The sequence below is a fragment of the Lepisma saccharinum genome, chromosome 1, assembly GCF_977018435.1.
Source record: "Lepisma saccharinum chromosome 1, izLepSacc3.1, whole genome shotgun sequence".
In the NCBI taxonomy this organism is placed as follows: Eukaryota; Metazoa; Arthropoda; class Insecta; order Zygentoma; family Lepismatidae; genus Lepisma; species Lepisma saccharinum.
Genome location: NC_139229.1, coordinates 141,151,044 through 141,166,380, shown reverse-complemented (window position 1 = coordinate 141,166,380; position 15,337 = coordinate 141,151,044). Strand labels below are relative to the sequence as shown.

General features: G+C 35.7%; 1 protein-coding gene across 2 annotated transcripts in view; it reads left to right on the top strand.

Annotated features, from left to right (window-relative positions):
- Positions 1–15,337, top strand: part of stmA (Protein EFR3 homolog stmA) — a 59,056-nt gene that overhangs the window by 11,480 nt on the left and 32,239 nt on the right. The window contains exons 2-3 of one of the 2 annotated variants that reach the window (XM_083139506.1): positions 4,514–4,560; positions 14,063–14,125. In XM_083139506.1, the coding sequence (XP_082995632.1) occupies positions 14,113–14,125 (13 nt within the window). In that variant the 5' untranslated portion in view covers positions 4,514–4,560; positions 14,063–14,112. The remainder of the gene's footprint in view (positions 1–4,513; positions 4,561–14,062; positions 14,126–15,337) is intronic. The other variant, XM_083139510.1, reaches the window with a different exon arrangement.

Below are 15,337 nucleotides of genomic sequence, written 5' to 3'. Positions count from 1 at the left end.
AGACTGTCGGGTAGTCCGAACACGAGTTTCTCTCTAAGATGCGTGTTTAATTCGTCTGTTGTAAACTCAACTTTTAAACGATTTATGTACGATGTAGCTGTCTCACCTTGCTCTTGCTTTATTTGCATAATAGCAAATCATTGAATCAATTTATTAACTTGTGGTGCATATATTTTTCTCAATGTAGCAAAGAGTTCCTCCAAGGTGCAATCTTGTTGATCCTTTGGACTTAATCTGTGTTCCAGCTCTTGATATGGTAAACTACCGATTACAGAAATAAGAGTAAACACTCGTTTCCTTTCTTGTATATCGTTAGCCTCAATGAAAGTCTTGAATCTTTTAATGTACAAATTTATATCCTGGCTTGGGTCATAAGCCTCAAATGCAAAAACTTATGTGTTTTTCCATAGACTTAATTACTATAATTCTACTTACAGTAGTAATTATTTATCTTCTTTAATCTTAGTCATCATTTTGTTATGTCCTTATATTTATGACATAAACAGAATTAAACATCTCAAGATTGGAACTTCATAATTATATATATTAAAACTTGTAACAAGGTGAATTACATTATTAAAACTTAAAATCATCCATAAGATACATGAACAAGGTGCATAATCGTTACTATGCACAGATTATTACATTGACCATAGCTGCCAGTTTACCATGTACAATAATGCTTTTATAATATATATCAATCCTTGTATATGGAGATCAATATTCGTTAAAAATGTTTATATATGAGTGGTTTTTCAGCTTCACATATGTACTTTAACACACACAGAATGCGATTCACAAGCCTCTTTTGATATAAAGCTGTGTTGCATAGACTATCTAAATTGCATACAATGGCAATATTAGATTTCTGTGTTTCAATAAGCAATTGATACATAAAATAGGGAGCGAATTTACAATATAGAGAAATTCTCCAATTTTCTTAATTTTCGGTATACTAACTAATTTTGACCTCCTAATCACGAATCTGTTAAAAAAAACCGGGGGTCACGTCTGAAAATTTGAAAAAAAGCCGATTGATTTTTTTTATATATATAGGTGTATACGCGTAGTTTTACGAACAAAAATGTAATCTCCTGTCATTGTGTCCAATCACGCCGTTGTTTTACAAGAAAATGATTTATGATGTTCAATTCTAGTACGATCCCTATTTTTTCGATGAATTTAGGGGTAAAATGAGTGCTAATGAAACCTAACCTAACAGGCCTAACCTAACCTCATGTGAATGGTTCGTGGGGCTACCCGTGGATGGTTTTTGAGGCTAACGTCAATGGTTTGTGGTGCTACCCATGGATGGTTTTTGGGGTTAACGTCAATGGTTTGTGGGGCTACCCGTGGATGGTTTTTGGCGCTAACGAACAATTTTTCATCAAAATGTACAATTTCCAGACGTGACCCGCGGTTTTTTACAACAGATTCGTGATTAGGAGGCCAAAATTAGTTAGTATACCGAAAATTAACGAAATTGGAGACTTTCTCTATATTGTAAATTCTTACCTAAAATAGGGATGGCCTCTTTTTTTTGAAAAATGGAAAATCTAAAAATAATTTTTTCGAATATGAAAGGTGGAAGTATATATCGGAGACACATTAAAATCGAATATTTTGTGTTTTGCATGGTTCGTACTCAGTGACGTGCGGTGACATCGACACTTGGGGTAGCAGTCAGTGGCGTGCTCAAGGGGGGGGGGGGGTTGGTGTGGGTCACACCCCTCCTCCCTTTAGGGCCAGTATTCCTACAAAAAAGAAGAATGTCAATAACAGGAAAATATTGGAAAATTATGAATGAGTACCAGAAAAAAGTAGACGTAACCCGCACCCACATTCGAAAGTAAAAAAACTATTTGATTTGACTCTAAGCCAGAGATCCTGGGTTCGAATCTCGGATTGGCCATTTGTGTTCTTTGTGTGTGTTCCTTCATCTATTTTGTTGTACCAAAGGTGGCGGAAAAGCGAAGTAAAATGAACCAAATTGAGCAATCAATCAGTGATTTGATTTCATTTTTGTTACTTAGCATCGCTTTTTTGTCACATTTGGTTAATTGCGAAGATACGATGAAATTGATGAAGAGACGAGCACAGGGAACGCCCATGCCTGGGTCGGGGTTCGAACCCGGAAATCCTGGTGTCGTAGCGCGCTATGATAATCAGTCCCCCACACTTGGTTGATTTGGTGACAGGTAACAAAACACAACACACTTCTTTGTAGTTTCTTCAATGATATTCATTTGACTTTTTGAGTTCTGAGATACATTTTTTATTCCAAATTATTTCATTATTCACTGCAACACATAGGACAAGAATGCGCACTCATCACGGGTTCGAATCCTGGCCTGGATTGTTCATATGAGGTCCCTTAACCAATTTCATCATATTATCACTCAATCCTCATTTTCGCGATAACCAAATGTGGCAGAAAAGCGAAGTAAAATAAACCAAACCAACAACAATATGAACACGCGTTCTCTTGCCCAAATAAATACATCCGTATTTATGACTGTTAGAGACCAAGAGTAGTATATTTAAATAAAACACTACTAAAACGAGAGTCAGATAGAGCCTGAGCATATATTTGTAATTTAATCATTATATATTCCATATTTGTAAAAGAAAAACAGAAAGAAAGCATAACATCATTGTCTGCACATAACACGTTCCCATTTCATAAATAATAAAACTACATCCCATATTATATATACGCACATATTGTACAACGTGTAAAAGGTTGTGTAAATACAGAGAACATAAGTACTGCAGAAAATTTTACCCTGAGTTCTTTACAGGATTTACAAAAAATCTATGAGAAACCAATCCCCTATCTGTCCTATAGGAGATAGACTGGGGGACCTGAAAGCCTGGGCTTTCAACCATTGCAGCGGGGGGGGCGAGGGGACAAGAGAGGTAGAGGTAGAAATCTTCCTTTTCCTTGGGCCGGCCATTTCTACCTGAAAACTGGTCTGGCGGAAGATGAGCGAGCTAGGGTATCCAGCCAGCCCGCGGAGAACACCGATGGACGAGAAGCGCGTGGAAAAGAAAGTGTTGCGTATGAGCTGTGGTGGCTTTAACAAGACAATAAATATTGTGATTTGAATATAATTCGAGATGTGAGATTGATTGATCTATCTCTGCTAGACTAGCTACTCCTCAGTGCACGTCACTGTTCGTACTTAACCATTGTGTATTGCAGAACATAGTTCAAGGTGCCATTATGCTTTTACACGAAAACAAACACAATTTTTCACATAGAGAGTAATTTTTGTTATTCCTTTTTTCGCTTGCATAATGCACAATATGACAGGCAAAACTTGACTACCGTAGTGGGTATGCAGTGTTTCCAACCTTATTCACAGAAAAATACCTACTATCGTGTTTGTCACGTGTGCAAATTGTACATTATGCACGGGTAGCTGATGGATAGCCCCACGAAACATTAATGGATACTCCACGAACCATTTCCAATAAGGTTAGGTTTGGTTAGGTTAGGCAAGCATAGTTAGAAAAAGGGGGTTGGAAACACTGACAGGAGGTTACGTCATCAAACGTATGCAGCATCCAGTTCACGTAGCAAGAGCAATGGGAATTGTGCATCGGTGAGATATTTCTCTTGAAAATACATGATTTCCTGGTCAAAAAGATTCCACGATGAAAGAAAATACCTCGGCGAACGTTGGAAACCTTAGAAAAACTCATTTCCGTAAGTAGTTTCTTGTGTAAAAATGAAGAAATGTGTCTCCGATATATGGAACTGTTACCCTATGCTTGCCTAACCTAACCTAACCTAACCTTACCGTGAATGGTTCGTGGGGCTATCCGTCAATGGTTATATGACCCCAAATTTTATGTATTAGCATAATTTCAAGCATGGGAAAAAATAGAAAATTAATAACACGGAAGTAGGTATTTTTTTTGTTTAGAAAGTTGGAAAGACTGCATACCCACTCCAAATCGACAAAACACAAGCACGGCGCGTGATGATCCAGAACGCTCGCGTCATATTGTGTCATGGAAGCGAAAAGAAAAGGAACAACAATAATTACTCGTAATATGAAAAATTGAAATTATTTTCGTGAGAAATTCATAATTACACCTTATAGGTGTTCCGCAATGCAAAAAAGTAAGTAGCAATGTTAAAAAGGACAAAATAAATGAGTTCAAAGTAGTAATGCATTATGATATTATTTTCCTTTCTTAGTGCCTAATAAACCCCATTAAATGATTGCGAGTTTAATGTACTCTCCCCAAAAGTGATTTTGATATCTACAAAACCTTATGTACATTATTGTATAAAATATTTATTTAAAGAGATTTAAATCTGATATTTTAAAAAAGAATATCTGTTGTAATTCGCTATTTAAATCAATCCACCTTGATTTAAATACAAGTAAATCAAACATATGGTTTGTAAATTTTTGTAGTCTTATAAAAATTAGCATGAAAATGAAATGTGTGGGTTATTTGTTTTATTAATGAAATGTTTTTTTTTTGTTTTTATCAGGTGCAAATGCATTAACGTGATTTGCTAGTCGGGTGCAATAATGCCTGGTAAGTTTACATTTTCTTCTTTGCATGTTCAGTCATTATACACAACTCTTTTTAACTGTAGATGATAAATGATTAGATTGGTTTACCTCTTTATTATAAGTGCATTAAACTCAATGTAATTGCTATAATTTACTAACTGTTTGTTTTTAAGCATAAGATATAATTTTTAGATTTGTACTACGTTTACTACCATAGATCTTATAGTTATGTTTTCTTCTCATCATCTCCAAAAAGATGTTTATGTAGACAAATATAAAGGGCATGTCTTCCATTGCCTGTATTATGTCTTGCTTCTGTAGCATGTGCAGTGGTGCACAAAGAAAAGGTTGTAGAAGAAAGACTATTTACTGTAGACAGTGGATTTTCCCCCCTGAAAGGATCATGCTCTTGTGGGAAGGGGAATTTTGGTATCCCCTCCCCCGAAAAAGACACAATTTGAAGAAGAAAGTATAAATTTTAAACAAGAGCAGTCTATATGGAGACCCCTCATGTCTCCTCCAATAAACCAAAGTGATTTAAAAAATCTAAAATGTAGTAATGTTCCTAGAGTCCTACAACCATGTGAAGTTATGTTGATAACACTAGGGAACAACCATTTTGTATCCTGTTATTGAATATGTGTTCTCAACAAATTTCGGATTTGCCACTCATTTTTCTCCATAATGTACCATTTTTCAAGATACGCATGACGTCATATTTGGTATAATATGGGTAATGTATACACCACTGAATTCCGCTTTTCTTGTAATCAGGCAACACTTGCAAACTGTTTGCGTACCAAATCATCATACGTATATACCTTCAGTTGTCTCTTATGTCTTGGTATGTGAGGTTTATTGTAACCCTGTTTGCTACAATAAAGGATATTACTATATATCGTAATAAATAAACATGCAGTTTACTGCATTTGATTTGTGCAGTGACACAGTGGATTGTGCAGTGATAAAGTATGTCAACTGAAAGAACCCCCTCAGCTGTGTATATCATCCTAACACATTCTGTTACATTTCTGACCAATTATCTCCAAAATTGCAATGTAAAAACATCACAGATTGTATAAAGATAGTGTACCAACTGTACTTTGGTTGTCGCTGGGAGATCAAGATCGCCCATGGGCCTCACATGGTACATGTCATAGCCATGCTGTAACACTAAGGGAATGGTTGAACGGTATTCTTTCAATACCTTTTAATGTATCTATGATATGGCTTGAAGCAAGGGACCACATGACAGATTGTCATTTTTGCTGCACTGTAATATGTGGCTATTCCTCGAAGAATAAAATCATATGCATATGCCAATGTGCATGTGAAGTCAGTACCACATAGTGGGGGATTCCCAATTCCTAAATCACTATCCACCAGAGTGGAATTGAACACTTCTCGTGACCAGTAACGTTCTTTTAAATATGAAAGAAGTGTTAGATAGAAGGATATAGGTAGGTTACTTTTCTGCACTATAAATTTCAAATCTTTTATTTCATCTTGCAAAAAAGCCTGGCTTTTTTGAAGGGACATTTTTTTTTTGATAAAAAAACCAGGTTTTTTGGAAAAAGAAACTGAAATTTTCGCTTTTTTGGCTTTTTACCAAGTACAGCTAACCTATTTCACTTCAAGTTAAGGTTATGAGTTTACAGGTTTGTACTTACATATTTTACAACTAGCTAAAATAAATTTACATGATGTAGCAGTAAAGAGGCAGATATTGGCCAATCCCAGTGGACACATATTACATAGTGGTCCAGATACAATTTTAACCCTAGCTTACCGGGGAGGGCCTTGCAGGCACAAAACCTCTGTTATTTATATTTTACAACTGTTTGAAAATAAATTACATTCGTCTCCTAGGATGTTCAGAATTTTTTTCTTTATTACTTTTGTTTATAAAAACATAAATGTACTTATAGATATAGATTTATTTCCATCCACTTGATCATATGAGTACAAAAAGCACTATGATATGGGATAGGTCAATTACATGTATAATTTTGAGTACAAAGGAATTAACACATACTTAAGTATATTAAAAAGTATAAAAGAGTATAAAATAACATAAAAAATAAAAATATAAGAAAGATCAAAGGTTATGTGTATTAGTGAGAAGAAAAATCAAAGGTTATACGAGGGTCACTATTTATATTTTGAGCCTAACAATGAAAAAACAGGAATTTGGCATTGAAAACTGCTTTATTGTTTTTCGAAGTATTCTCCTTTATGGTCAATACACTTTTGCATTCGTTCGAACCATTTGTCAAAGCAGTTTTTCCAATCTTCTTGAGACACCTCCATAATATGGTTTTTGAACGCATCAACGGCATCTTCCGCCGACGAAAATCGTTGTCCACGCAATTTATTCTTGACATTCGGGAACAAGAAGAAGTCATTGGGTGCCAAATCAGGACTGTACGGCGGATGATCCATCAATTCGATTTTTTGACTGTTCATAAAGTCGGTTGTTAGACGAGATGTGTGACAGCTGGCATTGTCTTGATGAAGAATGGTCCGACGACGTTTGTTTGTTTTCCGTATTTGACCGAAGACCTCTGGCAAACAAATTGTTGTGTACCATTCAGAGTTGACTGCTCTACGTTCCTCTAAAGGCACAGTTGCCACATGACCAGTTATCCCAAAAAAAACAGGCGATCATTTGTTTCGATGTGCTTCGAGCGCAAACAACTTTTGTTGGATTGGGTTCATCTTGAATCACCCATACAGTCGACTGCTGTTTAAGTTCCGGCTCATATGCATATATCCATGATTCGTCACCTGTTACAATCTTATATACGTCTTTTGAAGCACCACGATTGTATTTATTGAGCATTTGTTTTGCACCAATTGACGTGAGCGTCTTTTTGAGTTTTTGTCAAATTGTGTGAGATCCAACGAGAACATACCTTTCTCACAGCTAAATGATCATGTAATATTTTATATATGCTGGTGGAACCAATGCCTATGGTTGCCTCAATCTCACAGTATGTCACATGACGATCTTGCAGTATTAGGTTTCGCACAGCATCAATGTTTTCTTGAACAACAACTGATTTTGGACAACCTTTGCGAATCTCGTCGGTGAGCGAATGGCGGCCACGATTAAATTCGTTATACCAGCGTTTCACAGTGGCAAAGGATGGGGCTTCATAGCCAAATGTGGAAGTAAGTTGATCGATACACTCTTGTCTTGATAATGCACGTCGAAAATCGTAAAAAATCATCGCATGAAAATGTTCATGAGTTAATTCCATTTTATTGTTGTCATGCAATCTCCAAGGCAACATAAACAACACAAATGAAGCTATTGACAAACCATTTGAAGTACGTTATGGTCAATAATGCCAGACGATTCCGTGCGAACGTCAAATCCCGCCTAACTTCAATCAGTGTTGCCAAGGCTCAAAATATAAATAGTGACCCTCGTATCTATTAATGAAAAATATGATTTTAAGTACTCCTCTGTGCTATAAAACAAATATTTCATTAGCAAGCTCTAGACTGTCATTTTAAATTTAATTGGATTATGATTCTTGTATTTGTCTGGCAGTTTGTTATAAAGTTTTACACCTTGAAATCCTGGACCATTATGTGTTTTAGATGTGCGGACAGTTGAAAGGTGGAGGGAGTTATGCATAGGAGTGCTGTATTTGTGTATGTTCAGATTTTTTGAGAAGATTTTAGAATTTGTGTGAATAAAGAACAATGTTTCTAATATGTACAAACATGGAAGAGATAATATTTGAAATTCATTGAAAATTTGTTTCATTGGGCTTGAGAGGGGACACATTTTTCATAATTTTTAATATCCGTTTTTGCCATATAAAATTTTTTGCATTTTGGGTGAACTGCCCCAGAAAGAGATACTATATGTAAGTACAAGTTGAATCTGGCCTTAAATTATTTAAAGATAAGACATTTCTCAGGATTCTCATCATGTAGCAGAGCCTGGTTAACTTTTGAAATAAAATAGTAATTTGCATGTCCCATGACAGGTTTGTGTCTATCCATACTCCTAAGAATTTTATTGCATTGCTTTCTTTGACGACTTCATTGTTAATAATTACATTTAATTTTGTTGTTTGTTTTACTAGATTAAAATTTATTAGAACTGTCTTATCAACAATCAGGGAAAGTTTGTTGTTGTTTAGTCAGATGTTTAGTTGTGTCATTGTCAGAACTGAATTCTTTTGTAGTTGCTCATGTTAATGTAATTAAGAGGCAAATGCACTTGGTGGGCATATCAGGTGCCATCTTTGAATGTGTCTCATGATAGTATTTTTTGTAATTATTATAATTAATAAATAGCTGCACATATATAATCAGGAAAGGAAGCAGTGTATCAATTATAAAATGGTTTCTTGAAATATAGTGATAAAACAAAGTGTGGTTTGTGAGCCACTCCCCGGTATGCAAATTTCTCATACGGCACGGGTAAGCTAGGGTTAAAATTATACGTGAAATCCTAATGAGGACCACATCTGACCATGAAATGGACTTAAAACAAGCTTTTACATGTTTGTGTCTCAATTTAAATGTTGATGTCATAAAATATGAAACAAATGTTAGTATCAAAATATTCGATGTTTTGGGACAATTAAAAATCTTTACTGTTCACAACACATATGCAGAAGTATATGTATTACGTGAGTGTGTGTATATATATCCTGTTTAACGGAGATTTGAGACAGAAGTGACGTGCTTGGAAACCAACCCTTAGGAATAAATGCAACCTTTCGAACCAAAGGAACATAAGCTGCAAGTGGAACTTTCAGACCGAAACAACAAGAGACATGTATCACTTGGAAGCAGTAATCCATTCAACCTTTTGGATTGAAATGGGAAAATGAGCTAAATATATCACTTGCATGTTGCTCGGACAAGACTGTTTTCTCAATGGCATGTATCGTGCACGGTGAATGTTTTGCTTTATACTGAAGAAGTCTGTGTCGCTTGTCATCTGTGACTTCAGTCTGAAAGCTCCTTCAATGGCACACACCATGTCGCCTCGGTCTTGTTTGTGCATGCGTGGTGGATGCTTGCTTACAGACTGAAGGTGCCCATGTCACTTGTCACTTCAATGTCACCCTTCCACTGTCATGTGTTGCTTAGGTCTGAATATACTCTATACTTAACAAGATTGTTAGCTACTTCATCAGAGATTAAGATTTCATTTAGCCTGTAAATCACAGAGAACAATTGCAAGTACTATTGATGGAAAAGGCCTGCTTTTTGATGGAATGTTCCTTTTATAATCATGAATGGGCCTCTGGAGTGCAATAGAGTAATGCTGTTGCCTTGTAATAAGAAGGGGTCTGAGGTTCAATCCACAGTGGAGGCAGAGTGCTCCGGACCTCATTTCAAACTGTAGGTCCACTCCAGATTTATTTTTAGATTTTTCCCATTTGTGGCCAGTCTTATTTGCTTCTGTTTTAGTGCCACTGTTTTTCAACCGGCGGGCCGCACCCAGGGGTTGACGACAAATTTAAAACTAATTTTATATTTAACAGCAAGTCTATAAATATTTGAACTCTGATTATGCCATACTTGATATATTAATATTAATTAAGGTTGCATATTAATTTCCATATAAACTTTAAAGCTCAGAAATATATTTATGAGTGGAATTGTTGGGATCAGGGCATCAACTTGTAAGAAATAAATTTACTGAGCTGTGGTCTCATAAGGGTCGAGAACCACTGCAACAAGCAGCCAAAATACATCACTTGTTGCTCCGTGACCAGGTTTAGCGGCCATTTAACCAAATTATACATGATGTTCTGGAAAGCCAGAATACAAATATATATTACTGAGCACAAAATTTAATGTAAGGAGATGTCATATTAGATTTTCAAAAGGTAGAGCAGTATTTTATTTTTTGCTACATGTACGTATAACAAATTCAAACATTGAAAATCATATCATACTAATCATACTATTAAGTTCTATTAAAAACACATACAAAACTACTCTAGTTATGTGAATATGCTTATACTACATAGATATATTTAATAAGCCTACCAAAATATGAAGATAACACTCGGAAAGAACCGCCCGTTCAAAAAAGCCAGCTTTCTTGAAAACACTGTTTTTGTTAGCTACGAATTTTATATTGTAAATTGTATTTTATATTTAGAAGTGAGTGTCTATTTTACAGTAGGGAGATAAACGAAAATCATGGAAGAGGAAAAATACTGCCAACTCCTGTATTTTCATTGATTTGAGATGCATTTGTGAAAAAAGCTGAAAAAAAGCCCAACCAAAAAAGCCGCAGAGAAAAACTCCATTTTTTTACTTCGTATTTTTTTAAGAAAATATATTTTTTTTTATAAATATGGCATGATCAACCCCATAAATCATCTGTAATGCACAGAATTACTCCCACATCCCACATGCCTTCATGGCATGGTGCTACATGCACGGGGAACTTTACCTTTTCTTTTACTTTTATGCATAGAATGCATAAAAATGTATCGTTCTGTTATCAATTTAATAAATACCAATTGAGACCATCGACACATAAAAAATTATTGCAAGCGACTTCATATGTGTCTTATCCGTCTTTTATCCATGTTTTTCTTTCCTTCGTACAATATTTTTTTTACACCTTACAAGCTTTTATTCCATACTGAATGTCATGTATAGAAGTATTTTCATGTTTAATATTTAAAGATTATCCTTATAGATAAAGTTAATAAGTAATACAAGGTCCATGTCTCTATCGTTTTTTGTACAAAAGTTAAGAACGTTCAAAGTCTCGGTTGCATGATTTTTGGGACACCCTGTATATCTAAAAAATGTGATATGATACACAAATTTTAAGACTTTCTCTGAATTCCTCACACCAAAATTAGTAAAGAACACATTATTTTATCCAGGATACAAAAAAAGTTAAAATTTGTTCCCTAGTGTAATTGTTCAATAGTTCATCGTAAAAAAAATGTTATTTTTTTAATACTAAAAAAGGAATGATACCCTTGTCTTGCAGTATACTAGGTAATCATTGTTTTTTGTTTTTTTGGGTGCTCTGTCACAAATGTTTTTTTTCCATTGTGCACTACATCAGGGTTATCCAGGGACAGACTCAAATCAATTGGGGGACATTTAATTTTTTATATCCGAGGTTTGTCCAAAAAGAAACTGAACTTTTTCAAAATAGAAATATATACCTTGTACACAGCTTAATCGGATTTATCACCTTCGAAGTAGAGTCCTTCGGTGCTAATACAGCACTCCTAGTGCTTCTTCCACTGTTAGAATGCATTCTGGAAGGCATTTTGGGGAACAGCCTTCAGGTCCTGCAGCAAATTTTCCTGAATCTCTTCTATGGACTAGAAGCGGCATCCTTTCAGGTGGATTTTAAACCTGTCAATGCGTGTTTATTTTTGTTCATCTGTCAGCAACCGTGGAACAAATTTGGAAGCAAATAGGTGCATGTTGAGTTTTCCCACCAAATTTGTATGATAACGACATTCTGCTTATTCCCACTTCTGCTATTTCACGGACGGTCAACCGACGATTTTCCTGCACCACAACATGCACATCATCACATGATGTTGATGGCTGTCCAGGTTTGCATTGTCTTCAATGGATGTTCTGCCTGCTTTGAACTGCTCATAACATTGTGACCGTCTCATACAGTCTACCCCATATGTTTCTTGCAACATATGTTCTTGAACATTTCTGTAAACGTCTTACCCAATTTGAAACAAAATTTGATGCACGTACGTTGCTATTAGGGTATCTTCATTTTCTGTGTATCAGAAGATTCCCACAGCCATGCATCACGACTTCACTTAACTGCTTACAGAATGAAAACTAAACAATGCAGACTGGTGCACTCAATGGTGTGGTTCTTCTGAAGGATCCTTCTACGCGGTGCTAGTAAGTTGACCAATGCGGATTGTTCCATTGGTGGGCAAATTTTGAAGTTCAGTTTCTTTTTGGACAAATCTCTTAATTTTTTTGGGTGTGTTCTTTGCCAGAAGACTAATATTTACTCAAGAAGTGGTATTTTGTACTGTGTAAATTAAAGTAACTAGGTTACAAGCACACTGCTAGACCCTTAGCTTACTTATGAATAGTTGGCAATACTATTTTTTTTGTAGTTGTGTAATACATCTTAATTTTTTCTTTACAATAAACTAAGAGTCAATTTTCATCCATACTTACTTTTATCAGTATTGGCAGAACTTTCATATCTTTGCATCCCTATTACGTACTCCATCATTGTGTGTTTGGGAAACATTCATGATTTAGGCATAATGCGGAAGGTTCGGCGTTAGCTTTCAAGTACAAAATTGATTTCCAATAATCTGTATAATGCAATATACAGGTATCTTTATTTGTGATATGATCCATGGGCATCCTCGATAGCCTAATGTCTAACATTGCCACATTGTATTCAGGGGTTCCCTTTTGAAACACATTGCACAGTTCTTTGCATCTCACTTTAAACTGTAGATCCAGTCCCAATTACTCTATCTGAGCATAAAAGTTGATTTAAAATGAACTTTTGTTATATTATCACCCGCTTTAACCTTAAATGATGGCCAACACTTAATTTCTTGAAGATAAACTGAAACTTAATGTTCCCTCATGAAGTAAAACTTAGGTCTTGTGCTCCACAAATGCTGACCACTTGGTGGAGCCACTCCAAGTGCAAAGTGACATATTTTACAGTGTTTCAAATGTCATACAATCCTTACTTGGATTGCTTGTTACGTGAAAACTGGGAAAGATATTCACATCAAGTTTTCTATATTTTGAAGCCCTTATCTCTTGAGATATTTTAAAATATTTTTAATTCCATTGCACGCAGGAAATTCTACAAATTTATGAATGGCTCAAATCACAGTGATTTTCTTCTTCTTCTAGAATTACACTTTTTGGTGGTACAAAAGCGGTAATAAATTATTGCAGGGCCATAATTTGACCATCTGTGATTTGCAGTGAGAAAATAGCCATTTGTGAGCAAAGTGAAAATTGATGATTGGTAATGGATTCAGTATTTGTGGTGCTAAGAAGTGATTGGAACAAAATATCAGGGGCTTCAGGATCTTAAGTGTGCATGCAATATTTTCTGTAAATATTTTGTTCCAGCTCATGTCTGTAAAAGTTTATATAAACGCATGGCCATGAAAATAGACGGCTGCACAAAATTGCACTAATGCCACATATGGGAAAAGCAGAGCAAGAGTGGGAGAAAAGCCGCTGGTTCTCATGCACTGTGTGGCACGTCAACCAGGCTGTTTTGCCTAGTTCGAGCATCAGGGGCATTTTTGTATCATCCCTGACCGTTCAAGCAAATACTGTATGTTTGTATCACATGGATTACAAAGGCCAACTGTACAACAAGATATTTCATTCTCTTAAACCTCCGAACTCACGGGGTTGTGCTCCGACGTGGCACACGAACTTCTGCCACTTGTCTAATTTCATGACCGTGCGTTTAGTTTTATATATATTAATATACAAGACCTTACCTGTTACTTTCTTCTAATGCATACTGGCAGTGGTGAACAAGTGATGTGTTATCGACTGAGACAAACACATTAGCTTCACAATGCCTCTTGAAGGTATGTAGCATTTTATATTGTTTTGTATGCATGAACGTAACTACAAGAATAATATGACAACATAGTTTCTATGCAAGTCTTTGTGTTCATCTTATCTGTCAGAGAGTAGGGGCAGAAGAAGAAACACAGCACACATAAAAATAAAACTTTAAAAGCTCCAACATTTTGCCAGCTTGCTGCCTCTTCTACTGCCTATAACTGTTTTTAACTTCATTTTATCCTTGACAATGCCAGAAGGACTGGCAAAACCAAACTTTAAAAGATTTATTTTTATGTGTGCTGTATTTCTTCTTATGTTCCTGCTCTCTGAAGGTAAGAACATGTTCTGCTTAGAATATGATGTTAGAATTTATGATATTTGTATGAATAAGTATTTCTGTATGATAATTCTCTATATTACAGACACCAGTATTGTGAATAAAAAAAAAGTTGTTGATAGTTAATTGCAGCAGATGTTTTAAATACAATTTCTAGCATTTGTTCATACTTTATTGCTCGTAAGTGATCACTTCACATAAAAACTAAGCTGAACTCGACTTGGTCAAGACAGATGTTAACCATTTCCCTGCTAAACACATTTATAACTAGATTTTTCATTACCTGTTTGCTTTACCTGTATAAAACCAGGACCATAAAGTGACACATACCACACACATATTTAAAATAGTTAAACAGATCTGAGTTATGTCATTGTCCTGCTCCACCTATCATCCGTACCTGTTTTCAGTCTTTGTTATGTACTTCTTGTTGGGAAACCTGATGGTAAGAGACCTGTAGGAAGGCCAAGACAAAGATGGAGGGACAACGTTGAGATTGACCTAAGGGAAATTGGTAGGGATGGAAAAGAGTATATAGAACTTGCTCAAGATAGGGAAAGATGGAAGGCCTGTGTTGCTGCAGCCATGAACCTTCGGGTTTAAGAAGGCTAGGGAGTTAGAGTTAGAGTTATTTACTTCAATAATGCTGACAAGAAGTCTATGAATCATTGCTTTTTTTTTTTTTTTAAACTATTTAACAGTCACTGTACCCTTATGGATAGTGCTCGCAAACAGCAGATGTTCAGAAGTAATCTCAAACAATTCAACATACACAGCACAAACTACAAATGGATCACTGACAACACTGTCTGAATTAGAGTATGTGTGATAAGGGCTTGGAAGTGGCTCATACCACAGCAGAGAGGGAAGTCTAATGGCTGGTGTGTTGCTGCAT